Raw genomic sequence first — 18,112 nt, 5'->3', positions numbered from 1 at the left:
GATATTTCTGTAGCTATCTTGGCTAAAATAATTGCCAGCCATTTTCGATTGTGGAGGACCGAGGTTTTAGAAATTATAGCAATAGTCTAAGTCCAATGTGCACAATTCCACTTTCAGAATCACTTATTCCACAACTGTACGAGAGCACACAGGCTTCAGTGCGGGAAAGAGTCCAAAAAGATACTGCAGTTTGTCTTACCACTGACAGCTGGACATCAGGGGTAACCACTTCTTACATGTTGATTACATGTCACTTCATTGAAGATCTTTCGATGTCAAGCTGTCTTCTGGACTGCTTTTGAGTTCAGTGACAGACAAACCTCAGAGAACTTGGCAGAGGAACTGTTGAGAGTGGCCTGAGAATGGCAAGTAGATGGAAAAGTGGTCTGTTGTGTTAGCGACAATGCAGCTAACATAACCAAAGCCATGAACATTTTCAAATGGACCCATCATCCATGTCTTGCCCACACAATCAACCTGATTGTAAGAGATGCTCTGAAGGTGATGAAGCCCACTGTGGACAAAGTGAAAGTAGCTGTGGAATACTTCCACAGGAGCACACTAGGTGCTGAAAAACTAAAATCTACACAACGCCAGATGGGGATGGCTGAGCTGAGGCCTAAACAAGACTGCCTTGTTCTTCCACCAGCTCAGAGGATCTACAGATCCTCCAAATAGGATTGGACCTCCATTATGGCATCTGCTGAGGGATTCCTTCGTGCTGCATCCCCAGTTGCTCTCTCGTCAAACAGCAGACATTTGTGGCACTACTGCTGGTGCTTCTGCTCCATCTGATCCCTCTTCTTCCTGTTGCCCTGGTGCCTGAGCCAGCTGACTGCTGGGGCTGTCCCTCCCTGCTGCTAAGATTATTATTTGAAGAGCATCAATCGCTCTGGCATCACTGACCTACCCACGGCTCACTAAAGTCATGACAGGGAGACTCTACATAGTGGCCACATCCGTTCCCTCTGAGAGGGTCTTTTCGAAAACGGGACAAATAATTACTGAGAGAAGAAACTGCATCAGCCCCTTGAAAGTGAGGCAGCTTGCATTTCTTAAAGCAAATCTCTCATAAAAGCAAAATATGGTCAGCATTGCTGTGTGCTGCTGGTTATAACATGGCAATAAAGAAGAGAGGGAAATGAGGGACCAGTTGAATGTTTTAAGTGGGATGCTGCAGCTTTGCACATTGTTATTTATTTTTCTTTGATATGGTGCAATATTCTATTATTATGTTGTTCAGATTGTATTTGTTTTGAATGGTTACATTTATATGCACTTTGTTTATATACATTAAAAAGTTATACTTTAAATGCAAATGTTTATTAGCATTCTTTTTTCATAACAAACAAACCATTGCATTTTTAAATACATTGTGGTTAAGGTAGAGTATGATTTCATTTAATAATTACCAAAACCTGCGGACTCTCCTTCACTGGAGCCGACGTGAGTAAAACATTTAAACGTGTTAACCCTCGCAGGGCTGCAGGCCCAGACGGCATCCCCAGCCGCATCCTCCAAGCATGTGCAGACCAGCTGGCTGGTGTGTTTACGGACATATTCAATCAATCCTTATCCCAGTCTGCTGTTCCCACATGCTTCAAGAGGGCCACCATTGTTCCTGTTCCCAAGAAAGCTAAGGTAACTGAGCTAAACGACTACCGCCCAGTAGCACTCACTTCCGTCATCATGAAGTGCTTTGAGAGACTAGTCAAGGACCATATCACCTCCACCCTACCTGACACCCTAGACCCACTCCAATTTGCTTACCGCCCAAATAGGTCCACAGACGACACAATCGCACCACACTGCACACTGCCCTAACCCATCTGGACAAGAGGAATATATGTGATAATGCTGCATTTAACACCATAGTACCCTCCAAAGTGCCCTCCATAGTACCCCCCCCCCTGGGTCTCGACCCCGCCCTGTGCAATTGGGTACTGGACTTCCTGATGGGCCGCCCCCAGGTGGTGAGGATAGGTAACAACATCTCCACCCCGCTGATCCTCAACACTGGGGCCCCACAAGGGTGCGTTCTGAGCCCTCTTCTGTACTCCCTGTTCACGCCTCCAACTCAATCATCAAGGTTGAGGACGACACTACAGTGGTAGGCTTGATTACCAAAAACGACGAGAAGGCCTACTGGGAGGAGGTGAGGGCCCTCGGAGTGTGGTGTCAGGAAAATAACCTCACACTCAACGTCAACAAAACGAAGGAGATGATTGTGGACTTCAGGAAACAGCAGAGGGAACACCCCCCTATCCACATCGATGGAACAGTAGTGGAGAGGGTAGCAAGTTTGAAGTTCCTTGGCGCACACATCACAGACAAACTGAATTGGTCCACCCACACAGACAGCATCGTGAAGAAGGCGCAGCAGCGCCTCTTCAACCTCAGGAGGCTGAAGAAATTTGGCTTGTCACCAAAAGCACTCACAAACTTCTACAGATACACAATCGAGAGCATCCTGGCGGGCTGTATCACCGCCTGGTACGGCAACTGCTCCGCCCACAACCGTGAGGCTCTCCAGAGGGTAGTGAGGTCTGCACAACGCATCACCGGGGGCAAACTACCTGCCCTCCAGGACACCTACACCACCCAAGGAAGGCCATAAAGATCATCAAGGACAACAACCACCCGAGCCACTGCCTGTTCACCCCGTTATCATCCAGAAGGCGAGGTCAGTACAGGTGCATCAAAGCTGGGACCGAGAGACTGAAAAACAGCTTCTATCTCAAGGCCATCAGACCATAATATTGAGTGGCTGCTGCCAACATACTGACTCAACTCTAGCCACTTTAATAATGGAAATTGATGGAAAAAAATGTATCACTAGCCACTTTAAACAATGCCACTTAATATAATGTTTACATACCCTACATTACTCATCTCATATGTATATACTGTACTCTATATCATCTACTGCATCTTTATGCAATACATGTATCACTAGCTACTTTAAACTATGCCACTTTGTTTACATACCCTACATTACTCATCTCATATGTATATGCTGTACTCGATACCATCTACTGCATCTTGCCTATGCTGTTCTGTACCATCACTCATTAATTTATCTTTATGTACATATTCTTTATCCCTTTACACTTGTGTGTATAAGGTAGTAGTTGTGGAATTGTTAGGTTAGATTACTTGTTGGTTATTACTGCATTGTCGGAACTAGAAGCACAAGCATTTCGCTACACTCACATTAACATCTGCTAACCATGTGTATGTGACAAATAAAATTAGATTTGATTTGTTCTGGGATTGATTTGCACTTTTCGCACCAAAGTTAGTCCATCTCCAGGAGACAGAACACGTCTCCTTCCTGAGTGGTATGACGGCTGCGCGGTCCCATGGTGTTTATACTTGCGTACTACTGTTTGTACAGATGAACGTGGTACCTTCAAACGTTTGGAAATTGCTCCCAAGGATGAACCACACTTGTGAAGGTCTACAATTTTTTTTCTTAGGTCTTGCCTGATTTCTTTTGATTTTCCCATGATGTCAAGCATAGAGGCACTGAGTTTGAAGGTAGGCCTTAAAATACATCCACACCTCCAATTGACTCAAATTATGTCAATTAGCCTATCAGAAGCTTCTAAAGCAATGACATAATTTTCTCTGATTTTCCAAGCTGTTTAAAGGCACAGTGAATTTATTGTATGGAAACTTCTGACCCACTGGAATTGTGATACAGTGAATTATAAGTTAAATAATCTGTCTGTAAACAATTGTTGGAAAAATGACTTGTGTTATGCACAAATTAGATGTCCTAACCGACTTGCCGAAACTATAATTTGTTAACAAGAAATTTGTGGAGTGGTGGAAAAACACATTTTAATGACTCCAACCTAAATGTATGTAAACTTCTGACTTCAACTGTATATCGCCACCTGCAACAGAATAGAATTTGTATGTCTCTAGCGTTAGCGCAATGACTGGAAGTCTACTGGAACATTAGCATGATAGCTGTTCCTCTTCATCTGACTCTGGGGAAGTAGATAAAAGGCTTCATTGCAAAATCTCAAACTATTCCTTTAATATAGTGTAAATTACAAGTTTTTTTTTTAGGCGTGCTGTCTGTCTCAGTGATAATTTTCCAGATGGAAAACTATTTCAGTGTCAATTTGAAGGAAAACAACCAAATAGAAGGCAGTAAAGATATTGAACTATAGATATATTTTTTTATCATAATCTTTCAGAACTAACAATCAAATAAAAGCTAGACAGTCAGCAAGGTTCCCCCACCCAAAAAAGAAACAGGCATTCAGGGCACATGCCATTGATTTTGTTAAAATGTTTGAGCAGAGGAACACATCATTAGCCATGGATAAAATGCATAAAATTGCAGGAAATTAGCTTTAAAACTGAATAAAATCTCAGTAAAATTGTATATAAAATAATATATTTTATAAAATTGCCAAACTATGTAAAATTCATGGAAATGTGCTTCAAAAGTGCAACATTTTCTCTCAGCTCAAGAAAAAAAAAATACAACAGCAATGTACTTTTCTAGCTAATAGACTATGTTTGAGTTTATGCTTCCTCTTCCAATGAACTGTGGGAAGATCAAAATAATGAAACTGTCCACCAAATCTATTCATTTTAAAATGTTGATTACTTCCACTTGCCATTATCAATCACCTTTTCTAACCTATGATGGGGATCCCTGGGTAGCCAGTTTTCCTGGGAAAGAAAAGTTTGAAAACCCCTGGCCTACAGAACATGTTCTAAAAGTAGAACAATGTGATCAGGGATTAATAATTTAGAAATAGGGGATCTAAACTCTGTCATGCATTCGCCAGGACTGTCATTTGCACAATCAGCTACATTGTTTATTTGTTATTTTGCAGGTTCCATTGAAGATTTTGTCCGAAATAAAGTTACAACTTTTATTTGGATTAATGACCTCCTACTTAAGATACAGTATACATTAAATACACAAAATAATATTTCCTCTTTCTATGAAGAAAATTATTTATACAATGCCCAATTATTTTGGGATAGGTTTGTATAATCCATGTCCTCATTATAATTCAGTTTTTGATATGATTTCAGATGGGCGCTAACTTTGTCCTGAATGAAGGCGGGAAAGTGATCCTCTCTCATCCCTGCAAGAATCCAATGGACAAGCCTGAAGTAACACAGATGGTGGCTACCATCTCGTCTGGTGGCCATCCTACTAACTTATAATGTAGTAGTGACTCGCTCCATCTGAGTGGACATGGCACTGACCCCTCATTGGAAGGGCACCTCCTTGGCTTGTGTGGATGAAGACACGGCTCAAGCTTATGACCTCATGAAGAGCAGTGTCTGAATGGAACTCACAAGCCAAGAACAATCACCATTCCTGCTGCGGGATCAGTGCTGCGCTAGTGCTATTATTCCTGACTGAATTCTATAATTCTAATGTTCTAACTTTTTATTAAATTAATTCACATCTCAAGGATTTTTGAAGGTCCATTGCAGCCATTTTTATCTCAATATTAAATCATTTCTGGGTAACAATTAAGTAATTTACTGTGATTATTTTTGACGATTTTAATTGAAAACAAAATAGCTTCTTAGCAAACTGCAATTTCTCAAGCAAGAATTTAGCTAGGGCTGTCTGGGAGTGGTCTGAGAGAGGGGCCTAATTGGAGGAGCCTAATGGGAGTTGTGTAACCTGAAAACTATCTGTTATTGGCAGAGAAGAGGGCAAACTCTTTGTTATTGGTATATTATAAAACAGGTGGGTCTAATCGTGAATGCTGATTGGTTAAAACCGCGTTCCAGCCGGTGTCTATTTCACAAGTTACCACTAGCTAAATCTATGATGTTAAAATGCCTATTTACTCTGTCCCATCTGACTGTGCAAGTCACTGTCTAATCAGCCCGGCCAGGCGCTGTTTAAACTTGATCGCCACTATAAAAAGCATCTAGATATTATATCACATTTCTTTTAGACTAACATTAAGTTTTCAACAGCAGAGATTTGTATAAACCTTGTCTGTCTCTCCGACGTTTGCAACATTGTTTCAATATTCAAATTAGATCTCCAGATATTCCATAGTAATGGACGTGTCGGGATGAGACAGACAGGCACCTTTTCTCAGCCAGTCGAAATCACGAATCAGCATTATTTTTATGGATATATGCAAATAACTATCAATAGAAAGCAGGTACAACGAAACAAAGTGCAGCTAATTTGCTGTCTTTCCAGCTTCAGTTTGAAATGATTGTGTTAGCTGTGTTGTTGGCTAGCTCCTCTGAACAAGTGTCCTGACGAGAGAGCACATTTTCTACGCCAGGCGAAATCGTGCATCATTAGCTCATTGTTATGGATGTATCCAAATAAATGTCACAGAAAACAGCTTAAACAAACGCAAATGCAGCTACTATGCTGTTATTCTGGCTGCACTGTTAGCCGGATAATTTACAGTTACGTTAATCTAACGAGCAAGGGATAAGAACTCCCGAGTGGCTCAGCAGTCTATGGCAATGCATTTTAGTGCGAGAGGCGTCACTACAGTCCACTACAGGCCATGATTGGGAGTTCAATAGGGCGGCGCACAATTGGCCCAGCATTGTCTGGGGTAGGCCGTCATTGTAAATAAGAATTTGTTCTTAACTGACTTGCATGATTAAAGGTTGAATAAAATTTTTATTTTTTATTTTTTAAAGAACTGGCAATGGAACATTTAGAACGAACGACTGAGTTGCGTCCATAGATACATAACAAAAGACTGAACCAATAGAACGAACGACCAACCGGCCGCTCGAAGCTGGTGTTTTGGATGATATATTGGCACGGTTCGTCTCAGGCCTGACAACACCCGTGCCATTATCACATTATCACGGGCATTATCACTTAATTAACTTATACCACCTGGTGATGTCACAATTTCACAGTATTATTCCAACCTATGAGTGTACAAAGCATTATGCTCTTTCCATGATAGACTGACCAGGTGAATTCAGGTGAAAGCTATGATCCCTTATTGATGTCACTTGTTAAATCCACTTCAATCAGTGTAGATGAAGGGGAGGAGAAAGGTTAAAGAATTATTTTTAAGCCTTGAGACAATTGAGTTTAACTCAATATTAGGACAGTGTTCTTAATGTTTTGTACACTGTGTAAAAAAACACTGGAAATCACGTTTTTGACTGCACTGCCCCTTTAAGGATAATCACTGACTTTATGAGTAAAACAAATCTGATCATGATACTGTGACCGAGCATTTTCAAATATTTTATTGCCCAATATTTGTCCTGGAACTATTCTGTTTACATTAACTGTGAAAAGTACAGTAATAACATTGTATGCTTTTAATCATGATAAACTGAATAAATATTTTGATAATCCAATTTCAGATTAAATATTCGATCCAAAGTATTCCGTATTCAGCCAAAGAGATTTGCGTAGCTTAGAGTGAGTAATAAATTACATATATATTTATTTTTTCAGTGTGGACTAAGATGACCACTGTCTGTCTGTGCAGTATGTTAGGCCATGGGTTTGATACTGTTTTCTTTTTTTTAACAGTATGTTAAATGTGTTATGGATTATTATTCAACACAAGCACCATCAGCTAGTAAACTAAAATGTTCTTGAGTATTGAACAGTATGATATATAGATTACAACCCACTTCTTTGTGGATCAATGACATCCCCTATTGCTTTTTAAACAAACAAACAAAAAAACAAAAGATTTTACTATATAACAAGATAGACAACTACTCATAGTAGATTATCTACTAGGTACATTTTCGTCAAGCTTGGCTGGATTTGTGTTTCTGAAATGTCAGATACTTGTCAAAAGTTTGAAGAAAAGGATTAGGCATCAAACTCACAGAGGTAAGACATATTCCTGTCACAATAGTTGTCCCACCAGTCCCCATCATCTGACGCCATGGCCACACAGTTCTCCCGCTTGCCTCCGTCCGGCTGGCTGGAGAGGAAGTGCTTGCGCCACTGGAAGTAGGTGACGCGTGTGTTGTCCTCAAACAGGTAGAGTCCCTCAGAGCGCAGGTCATTGATGCCCAGCCACACAGGCCAGTTCCCTGGCTGAAAGAAAGCCTTGACGTAGTCTGCCAAGGCCTCCTGCTCCTTCCTGTCCCGAGGCATGGCCATCCTTCCACCCCGCTCCAGGCACTTCTGGGCTGCCCCTGCATACGTCTCGTATGTGCGGTAGACCAGATAGCACTTATACCCCACCCGTCGGCCCTTCTGACAGCCTAGAAAGAGGAGGAAACGTTTCACCTTTAGTTTTTCATGATTTTATAATGGTTTTTCATCCTTCCATTTTAAAACATTTGAACTATTGAGAGTAAAAAGTTCAAGGGAGGTATGCAGAGTGCAGACATACCCTCCAAGCGGCCAATCTCCTTGCGGTTCTCTTTCGTGAGGAGCGATATCTGTTGCATGGTCTCCTCTACCTCCCCGAGGGTGCCGTCCAGCCGGGACACTCTGTCCAACAGTTGGGTCACCTTCACGTCCAGGGTGTAGTGGCCGACATTCAGTCTGTGGATGGCCTGATCCATTGCTGCCAGCCTGGACACTGTTTAAGAGAAAACCTCAGAAGTTATGTCTGTCAATTCAGCAATAATTTGTATAGTGTGTAGTGTATAACTTTTGTTGAGTCTGTGCAGACATACAAATATAGTTGTATGTGTTGTCAAAGTCTGAGACAGGACTGGGCTCTTGCTCCTCCGGTAAGTCTTCTCTTGCCTGTTTCCCCTGAGTCTCTGGGTTCTGAAGGGAACAGTGAGGGTAAAACATTTGCAACCAATACTCCAGCTCCTCCACTGATTTCCATTATAGTGTACTGTTACACTAAATACCTTCACTAAAAATACACTAGAGTTAAAAAGACATAAAACTAGTCTAGGGGTTTCCATGCAATAAGGACAACATAATGAAAATGTTACAGCACTCTATTTGAGTTTATGTGCATCTGGAGAATTCATTCCATTCTTACTGCGCTAACAATGTGCTACTATACCGCCTTAACTGATTTTATGTCTTAGCTCAAAATCTTCAAGCGAGTACAAGTTTTTACCTCAGATGGTGTTGCGTCGAAAGGATCTCCATCTTTGGTGCCGCTGTCCAGATCAGTCAAGCTGAGTGAACACATACACAAGACGATGACTAGGATGGCTGCTATTCCCATTTTACCCTGTAATAACTTTGGTTGTTCTCGGTATCCCTCTGTCGTGCCACCTCTCTCTCAATCTCACTCTCTCCTGTCGTTCTGACTCCCCAACAACAGGAAACCTGCTTTTCCTATCACCTCCCACTTCCACGCTTTGTGTTAACAGTGCACTTTTAGAGGTGGACCTTTGGTGGCACACATGTTCCTATTAATACAGTCCACTTTTATAACGGCGAACATGAGGATTTGCCAGTGTAAATAAATCACAGTAGTAGAGGCAATGATTGTGGTGAGTAAATTTGCATGGGGAAAGGAGAGAGTCAATGTATCCCTATGTGTTGAAGTCATGGCAGACAGGAGGAATGCCAGTTAAAATGCCACAAAAATCATACTTTCCATTCCACAGAACTTGGACATCAGCTAGCTAGGTCTGCTAGGATGTTTGGGGTGTGGCTACTGCCAGACACTGAAAGGGGTGAGTGTGAGGCAAAACTGAAATGTTCATACAGATTGCTGAGGATAACTGTACAACGCAAAAATAGGATGTCCAGTATTCTCCATAAGCATGTTTTTTACAGTACACTTGGAGTAACTTAACCAACACAGACATATGTCTGATGCTTTGCTGGTTTTACCTTTCCATTTTATCAGGGTCTGCTCAGACAGTTCATTCTCTATTTGTGAGATGTTCTCAATTGAACCAAGATCTCTGCTGCCACATTGTGGACTGATATTGTCACCGAATCAAAAACAATGTACAATCCCAGAACAACGACTTCATTCTCTATAATTTATTTGCTTTGAATCCAAGTTTTCAAAATCTATGAGTGCAATATAGCATACAGTAAATATAATTTACATACAAAATTCTGTAAAATAGCACTCTTGTAATGTAAAATGGTTGTAGATCTATATTGCAAGTGGTATAAATCACTTAACATGCCGGCTTTCTAAACATACCGCTTTGAGTGCTTCTCATTAGTGTACACTACAGTAATGCTTAGCACTAGTACGAGGTCAGAGTAAAAAAGGTAAATGTAACAGCTGGAGGGTGCGGGTTCTGGCAGTGGGGAATCAAAAGCACACGTAGTGAGATATGCCATAAAAAGCCATTTAGGATAAATAGACATCGTCAGTTCAATTGTTGGCTTTCCTTAATACATGTATTAAAATGGTCATCACAATGGTCCTTCTAGTGTTGAGTTGATCCAGTCACTCAATGTTGTTACTTGAAGCCGCTGTTACCAGTTGTCAAGAAAGTCAAATCCGGTCTTCAGGACGTTACTGCTGGTATTAAACTGGTAGGAGAAAGAAAAAAAGAACATTCAATTAGAACAGTACAGAACACAACTTGAAGTAAATGTACTATGTAACAACATGTAATACAGAGTAATTAGACTGTTACTACACAGGTAAATGCTGTTGCCAATTTTTCTGGATCAAGTATCAAACCACAATGGGTTGTTCACCTGAGCGAAGGTGGGACTGGTGGCCAGTTGCGACTCAGACTGAGCAGCAGCCTTCTCCTCTCTCTCTCTGGCAGTGTTGCCTGAGCGGGCAGGGGAATTGGTGGGTAGCTCCGGGGATTTCTTGGCCAGCCCTGGAGTGAAGACGTCCTCCACTGTGTTGCTGACTGAGGGGAGGGTGCTCTGAGCGTGCTCCCAGCCAGCCATAGTGGACGACACACTGATAAGAGCAGGGGTAGGAGTCATGCTCATAGGGGTCACACTTATGGCTGCTGGGGGGGGGGCACCAATGGGCACAGGGGGAGGAGGTGCAGGCGGCCTGGGGGATCTCTGCGAGGTCACCCGTACCGGGGGTGGGCTCTCCTCTGCCTCCTTGGGGGTGGGCTCCTGACGAAGGTAGGAGGGCAGTGGCTTCTCCCCCTTCTCCAGGGACTTGATTTGGCTGGGGGTTAGGGATTGGAAGTCTGCCTGTTCACCCTCCAGCCTGGATCTCTCAGCACTGATCTTCCAGAAGGAGGAGGACTCCTCTTTCCTGCCCAGGCCGAGGCTCTCGCCATTGGACACCTTGCTCAGCTGGCTGCTTTGGGTGACATTAGTTGGCTTGTAGTTAGCGATTGAAGAGGAGATGCCCTGCACAGATTCCCCTGTTGTCAGGCTGATGTCCAACTGGCTCTGTAAAGAGAGAGGAGATACTGTGTTGACCAAAAATAAAATGTGTACTGTAGCTACATCAATATAAGGTAATCTTGTGAATGGTAGAATACAACATGGGCACAGTCATACACACCTTGGTCTCCCAGGAAAATGGGGCAGAGTGCTCATCTTGCCAAGTTATGTCCTGAAATTGAACAAAAACAGATGTTTTCATCAAAGTGTGATGATTAGTGACAAACCACTACTCGCTTCACATGCAGAAACACTGCCAGTCAGGTTAATGGACTATAGGACTGCACTAGCTGGCTGAGTGTTTTGATAATCCAGTGAATCAATTGACAGCAAAACAAAAATAGCTAGTTTCCCAGATTTTCCTAATCAGACAGAGCATGTTATCAGACAAATGCCCATCCGTATATACCATGGGGAAGACCATGTTGAAAAGTGCCATCTGATCCATCTCGATCTCTTGCATTGTTTTGTTACTGGTATGATGTTTACCAGCCCAAATCTCGGTCGTGGCTAACCAAATTCGTGTGTTAGCCATTTTAGCTAGCTGGAATCATGCGAGAAAACGTAGATCATTCTATAGGAAATAGATATGTGGCTACCAATGCAAATCGGGTAAAAGTCCATACCTCAACACCAAAATGGACAATTTTCTGTCCGGTCTGAATGAGCAATTTAGGATAACAAATGACTTCTTCTCGGTCAACCCTATGCATAGCATATCGAGCACGAATATGTGGGTCCATCATTCCATTGTCGATGGCGCTGTCTTGTTCATTCGGTGTCATTTTCTCCCAATCGGGTCCATGTCTCTCCTTGATGTTCTCCCTTTCTTGCATTATTTTCCTGGCCATGGAGTTAATGGAGGAGAAATACTCCAACTTTTTCTGCTCCATCCTATGGGCATCGGCCCCTGCCATAGTCGCAGCAGCCATTTTCCGACCAGCTGTACAGCATTCCTAAGCGTTGAAAGGGAGCGGTCATTGATGACGTACGAATGCAACGATAATGAGCGGGTTCCTCTGCCTTGCTGATGCATGCCAAATATTACAACACCTGAATAGGTAGCTATTTTAAGAATCAGCTAACACCATCAAATGTTATAGCAACCTTGGTACTTTCAAGATAACGGGGAACTCACCGAAAAATAATGTGGTCAAATGATGACGTCAGTCATCTTCAGGTCGGAAAGTTGGAGCTCTAGAAAGATGCCCGAGTTTCCAACTTGGAATTCCCAGTTGGGTGGCCGTAAAAATATTTTTTCCCAGTCGGAGCTAGTTTTTTTTTCCCGAGTTCCCATTTGTCTTGAACAAACTAAAGTCATACGTCTGAGATTTCAGAGTTCCCAAATGAATTGAACGCGGCAACTGTCAGTCTATGACACAGTCGACGACTTAGCCGTAATCATTGGTTGATGCAACAACGTCTGAGCAGGGGAACGCGACCACTCATTTGCAGCCATATCATTAGAATAGGCTACTATAATGTTCATGAACCTTCTTATGATGGGATAAAAGTCAGACATTTTCGTCAGGGAGTTGGTCAAGCACAATGATTTATATAAACCCTGGATTGTTGATGCTATGTATTGGCCACTGAGAGGCTTTGAAGCCACTGACTCACCACGCAAGCACTCCCTAGTATGAGCAGTCCTCCATAGGAATTAATGGAAATCTACAGTATTTAAATGTATTTAGTATTTAAGTATTTTTGCTGTAGTGGGGACAGTAACATTAGCACTCCCAAAAAAATATAATTTAAAGAAAATGTTTTTTGTATATTTATTAATTTTAAATGTGTTTAGCTAACATAATATAATAGTATGCATTAAGTGCCTGTAAAATAATAAACGTGTCAAAAACGAATGTAGACAATAAGAGCACGTTGGCTTCAATACAGCTCCCCCTTAGTCATCAAGGGTTTACACACACCCCTGGTCAACCATGGTTTGCCAGTGCTATGATAAGATTACTCAAAGTCCCACAGATGGCGATATTGAGTTATTTCATTGTACCGTCCAAATGGAATGTATTCAGACCGGCTCTACACCCCTATCATCCATTAAGGCTGCAAAGGAGTCGATTTCCTCCTTAACTCGATTTAATGGCTCACCGTTGGGGGGAAAACAGGGAAAATGCTTACATCTTAATAAAACAAAGATTTCCACCACCATTTTCTGACAACTTCCGGATGTTGCACACCAACAGTGTTTTGGTACACCAGAAGTACATTTATTTCCAATGCAACGCTGCGTTTGCCTTGCAGCATTGCGTTGCATAAATTGGATTTATCGAACGTATGCAAACTGCATGCTTAGATGGCTTGAGAGAAATGGTAGCAGAGGGTTCATGTTGAAATTTTGTTGCATGCATATCCAGATAATGTTGTGTACCATTCTGCGCAAATACACTGTCGGTGTGCTCAAGGCGTAACCCTGACTGAAGTGCACTACAACATCAGGTAGTAGCATTAGCCACCCTAGCATGGTGGTGGAAAAATCCAAGTGAACACTCCTCCAACTCATAATTATGACTAGGAAACTCGGGTGTGATCTCTGGACCCTGATATTTCACACATTCTGAAATCTGACATCACCTACCAGGGCGGCAGGTAGCCAATCAAACGAAAGTTAATGTTGCAGTTGATAATGGCAAACCCTGGCCATGACCACACTATCTGAGGTGTCTCTGGGAGAGTGGGCTATGCAACAAAATCGATTTCCAATAGGAGAAATATAAGCACCCACCAAATTATTATTTGGTAGAATGGTTATTGCGTTCCATTCGTGCTCCGAGGCACTTGAACGTTCCAAGTCGTTCCTCCAATCAATCACTCCGTCATAACATGAACGCGTTGTTCACGATGACTCGTGGAAGGTCATACCACGTGACGTCTTCTATCATGTGTTCAGTTTGTCATGTGATTCACCCAGTTCCTGCTGAAGACTACCAGCGGACTTTTGCTGTATCATGTCGGACATAATGCTCTAGTTTATAATACTGGATACAAAACATGCACTCGCTTTGCAATTGTAACAAGGCTGTGCCTTGGAAAATAGTAATGTTACTTGTTTCGATCACAACGGTCCTGGTTACATTTCCCTCCGGCACAGCGGGTTCTGATGTCAGCCTCTGGTACCAAGACCTCTGCAGGTAAAGTATGGAGGCACCGCTCACTCGCGTATTCTCATGACAGTAAAGAAGAGGGTATGAAGCTTCTTCAGAAATGGGAAGGGTATTTAGCAACAAATGCAGCTTATACAGTTCATTTAGAGTGGCACAGAACAATGATTTACATATGAGGATGGAAACAGTATTGTGTCTCCATTGTCAGATGCTCCTCATCTGGCGTAGCCCCTGAACCTGGTTTTACAAGGCAGTTGTTTGGATAGAAAGGTGGTGTGTAGTCAGTTGGCTGACCACGGTATTTATTATGAGACTCTACTTGTGAGAACATACGGCTTAAAATAGAACTGGCATCTGGAAGAGGTCGGTGGATAGACAGAAGCGTCACGAGTTGTTTGTTTGGAAAGAAAATTGTAGGCTAATGTTATGTACATAATAGCCATATATGGTGATTGATTTGCATATGGTGATTGAACTGCATATTAATGTATTTTTTTACTATGTTTTCTGAGGACGCATAGATAAAACATAAACAGTGTACTGTTTAGTTATGTTAACGTTGAGCTGGTGTGAATGATTGCAAATGTATTTCAACAACTATTATGATTTTTTTTCCTTCTGTCTCCTTGTCCTACAGTTACAAATGGGAGGCTATAGACCAAGACAACAAAGTCAAATACACACTGAAGCTCTGTGACTCCTCACCTCACACTGGATGTGGGGCCGGCAGTGCTGTCTGTGCCAACAACCTCACCAGTCAAAATAACCAGTCAGTGGGTGAGTATAATTAGGGACAAGTGTTTTCCCTGACAATGTGACCTGGTCAGTACCAGGTTGGCCCTTGTAACCTATTACAAGGCTCTGGAGTTTTTCCCGGTCTGGTAACTTATGCTCAGGGAAAACTATTGGCCCTAATTCCAGCACAGGGCCCTGCTGCTGTTAGGAGGATGTGCTAAGGGTTCATTAAGTGAGGTTGGCATCTGATCTGGCCTGCTGATTAGGCAGAATGTTTTGCTGCTTTAGAATAGATCACTGTAGTATATGCTGCTGCCAGGACACAGTGGGAGTCAGCAATAACACCACGAGCACCCCGAAGTAAGGATGGGCCTGAAAGGATTCCAGTCAGATGCCAGTCAAGTCAATGTCCATTGATTCAGTTGATTTGTTTCAGTGAGGTGTTGGTTTAATGCAGTTTCGTGAAGAGACACAATTTGTTATAAAATACAAAGTTTGCATTATGATTTGGTGAAAGGTCAATGATTAGGGTCTGTTCAATCCAAACAAAACTTAAAAGGTAGGCAAACTTTTACTGGGTGTTTTATCTTATCAAACTGTTCCTCAATGATGACACATTTTCCAGTACTATTTGCTAATGGATGTCATTAAAATCCCCCAACTGAAAAAACGGGAGCCTTATCCTCAGCTTTTGCTGTAAACAGAGGAAGCACTGATATCAAACTAATTGAATCACACTTAATACTTGGCTTTGTTTCACTTTAGTGCTGACGTAGCTAAGCATTTCAGAGAAGTGGTTTTCCTTGACAAATATAGGCTAGCTGTTTTGGCTATACATGTTTTGTGGTTTACCTGGACTTACTCATCATTTTTTCAGCTCAAATTAATGTGTTCAAATGAATCTGCGTTGTAAGGAGGCCATGTCAGAGAACAGGGTTACTGGACTAGACTATTCCAAAACATGATCATCACAACAAGTCCCAGCCTGGGACACTTGACCACGACCTTCACTCATTGCCTAATCTGTGTTTGGTTGCGCTCAGGGTGAAACAAAGTCGGGTCATGATTAAAGTCTACATGAGAGAAATGCCTGCAGCTAGTATTGCACCCTGGGCTCAACTCAACAAGCTCCGAGTGTCAGAGTAGGATAGGAAGGGGCTCTTGTGACGGACCTAATGCTGATAACGAGTGACTAACCTATGTCTTTTGTGTTGGAATAATCAAAGGAGGTTAAAGGTGAACCAGAGGAGCTGCCTGTTCACATGACTGTGCCTTTACGCTATGATAAGCATGGAACAGACAATTTGCAAGCATAGATTTTCTCACACAGCGTTCCTCTGAATTCAACCAGGCTGCTTGCATGCAGGCAATTGACCTTGCATGATATGCAATTGAAGCTTCCAGGTCACCTCTATTGTTTAGTAATTTATGTTACTGGGTCAGCTGAGTAGCAATATATCAGCTCCAGGTTCTGCTGAATAGCTTTCATTTAGGCCATATATGTTAATATATTATATGTACCATTTAGCAGACGCTTTTATCCAAAGCGACTTAGTCATGCATGCATACTGAAGATATCTAATGATATAAGAGCGATAAAGCATGGTGCATGAAGGGAATTAAAATAGGACTTGTAAGTGTGACAGTGTTCACTAACACAGCAGTGGATTCAGTCTCTGTGGTCAAAATACAGTAAAATCAATGAAAGCTAATAGCAGTGTCTGTTTATACAGTGCTATCTGGACAAGCGATAGTAAAATATAAATGCCCTACTTATCATTACATAAAGCTTTGCTGTTGGTGTTGCACCCTAAACCTTTTTACCTCACTCTGAGAAGGTGTTTTCTGCTGTGCAAAGCAGTTAGTCCTTGCTGGATTCTGCTCCTTCAAAACACAATAACAGAAACCCCATCCTATGTGGTTAGAGGGGAAAATACAGTGTCTTTGAGGTAATAACTGGTCAAAAAGTTTGTTCTCACTCTCTATGGTTGGAGTTTAGCTGTAACTGTAAGTATGGACCCAGCCCAGGCGCCAGGCTGTTGGCAGAGCAGACAGAGACGGGCAGTGTTGTCCAGTAGGTCATGCTCCCATGCTGTTTATCTGTCTGGACTGTACAGGGCCAGACAGCTCAGCAGAAAAATGGCCTCAACTACGAACCCTTCCAGACCCTGTGGCGTAATGCTTTGACCCCACCGCTGTAGGGACTGGGAGAATTGGTGGAGGCTTCAGATTCAGTTGAAACCTGTATTAATCATCCACAAGAAACCACTGGGAAAGTTTAAGGTTTTAATGAATTGTTGAGTTTGTTTTGCAGGGAGTACATGGTTCAGCATAGCGTACTGAAACAAATTCTTAAACAATTCTATTACTTGTCTCAGCATTTGCATGTTTAAGAGGCATGCTTCTCACTCATCCACTTCTATTTCCAGGTGATCTGTCCTTAAAGAAGGTGACTGGGAGCAGCGTAATAGATTTCAACAGCACTGAGAAGTGCCCAGGCAGTAGCGATACTAATGTCCAGAGCAGCATCAGTTTCCAGTGTGGAAAGACTATGGTTAGTCACCAGTAGCACCTGTCATTACAAATGAAGTGTAGTCACGGGGAAATGTATGTATAGGAAGCTGATTATGAATTTCCTGTCAAACCACACTTGTGGGTTTTAGTTAGAGAATAATTTCATCACTAAGCATTGTTCTTTGTCAGTCTGGTGGTGTAATGAAACTGCAACCACTCTGTGGTAGTTTCTTTATTTGAACATTTGAAGTTCTATTGAGAAACATATTAACTATCATACAGTGCTCTCCTATCTTTTATTAAAAAAAACAATACCAGGCCTGCTTGTTGATAAGTGTGACCATGTGATTGTTCAGCAGCAAAGCTCCTACAAACACAGTAATCATGCTGCCAGTCCAGTTCCTCAAGTAGTGACTTCCTTGTAGGATGTCACAGCCACATCTACTGTAGCATTTCTAAGATTGAG

At 42.1% G+C, this 18,112-nt stretch overlaps 3 protein-coding genes across 4 annotated transcripts in view; 1 reads left to right on the top strand and 2 right to left on the bottom strand.

Annotated features, from left to right (window-relative positions):
• Positions 1–6,649: 6,649 nt before the first annotated feature.
• Positions 6,650–9,374, bottom strand: LOC139415120 (C-type lectin domain family 11 member A-like). The gene is made up of 4 exons (XM_071162966.1): positions 9,051–9,374; positions 8,647–8,743; positions 8,358–8,549; positions 6,650–8,226 (listed from the first exon to the last, which is right to left on the bottom strand). Exons 1-4 carry the CDS (start codon positions 9,159–9,161, stop codon positions 7,826–7,828), a joined length of 801 nt encoding a protein of 266 aa, XP_071019067.1. The 5' UTR covers positions 9,162–9,374; the 3' UTR covers positions 6,650–7,825.
• Positions 9,375–9,919: 545 nt separating this feature from the next.
• Positions 9,920–12,293, bottom strand: c8h1orf198 (chromosome 8 C1orf198 homolog). Of its 2 annotated transcripts, none has more exons than XM_071163698.1 (4): positions 11,902–12,293; positions 11,397–11,447; positions 10,613–11,281; positions 9,920–10,441 (listed from the first exon to the last, which is right to left on the bottom strand). In XM_071163698.1, the coding sequence occupies exons 1-4, from the start codon at positions 12,205–12,207 to the stop codon at positions 10,385–10,387; spliced, it is 1,083 nt and encodes a 360-aa protein (XP_071019799.1). In that variant the 5' UTR covers positions 12,208–12,293; the 3' UTR covers positions 9,920–10,384. The 2 variants fall into 2 exon arrangements, with proteins under 2 accessions (XP_071019799.1, XP_071019800.1); XM_071163699.1 differs by lacking the exon at positions 11,902–12,293 and adding an exon at positions 11,685–11,848.
• A 1,892-nt stretch (positions 12,294–14,185) lies between these two features.
• The window catches only part of LOC139415119 (cation-independent mannose-6-phosphate receptor-like), a 40,354-nt gene continuing 36,427 nt past the window's right edge, over positions 14,186–18,112 (top strand). The window contains exons 1-3 of the mRNA XM_071162965.1: positions 14,186–14,424; positions 15,035–15,174; positions 17,562–17,686. Of these exons, the coding sequence (XP_071019066.1) occupies positions 14,285–14,424; positions 15,035–15,174; positions 17,562–17,686 (405 nt within the window). The 5' untranslated portion in view covers positions 14,186–14,284. The remainder of the gene's footprint in view (positions 14,425–15,034; positions 15,175–17,561; positions 17,687–18,112) is intronic.

This window comes from Oncorhynchus clarkii, chromosome 8 (assembly GCF_045791955.1).
Source record: "Oncorhynchus clarkii lewisi isolate Uvic-CL-2024 chromosome 8, UVic_Ocla_1.0, whole genome shotgun sequence".
NCBI lineage: Eukaryota > Metazoa > Chordata > Actinopteri > Salmoniformes > Salmonidae > Oncorhynchus > Oncorhynchus clarkii.
The sequence above is the reverse complement of the archived record's forward strand: the minus strand, read 5'-3'. Positions and strand labels throughout refer to the sequence as shown.

Excerpts from the sequence above, each read along its gene's own strand:
- c8h1orf198 (XM_071163698.1), bottom strand. The coding sequence starts at position 12,207 with ATGGCTGCTGCGACTATGGCAGGGGCCGATGCCCATAGGATGGAGCAG. Across the intron at positions 11,448-11,901 it reads TTGTCCATTTTGGTGTTGAG|GACATAACTTGGCAAGATGA; the intron begins GTATGGACTTTT and ends GTTCAATTTCAG. Across the intron at positions 11,282-11,396 it reads CATTTTCCTGGGAGACCAAG|AGCCAGTTGGACATCAGCCT; the intron begins GTGTGTATGACT and ends CTCTCTTTACAG.
- LOC139415120 (XM_071162966.1), bottom strand. The coding sequence starts at position 9,161 with ATGGGAATAGCAGCCATCCTAGTCATCGTCTTGTGTATGTGTTCACTC. Across the intron at positions 8,744-9,050 it reads TCGACGCAACACCATCTGAG|AACCCAGAGACTCAGGGGAA; the intron begins GTAAAAACTTGT and ends TGTTCCCTTCAG. Across the intron at positions 8,550-8,646 it reads CAACACATACAACTATATTT|TGTCCAGGCTGGCAGCAATG; the intron begins GTATGTCTGCAC and ends TCTCTTAAACAG.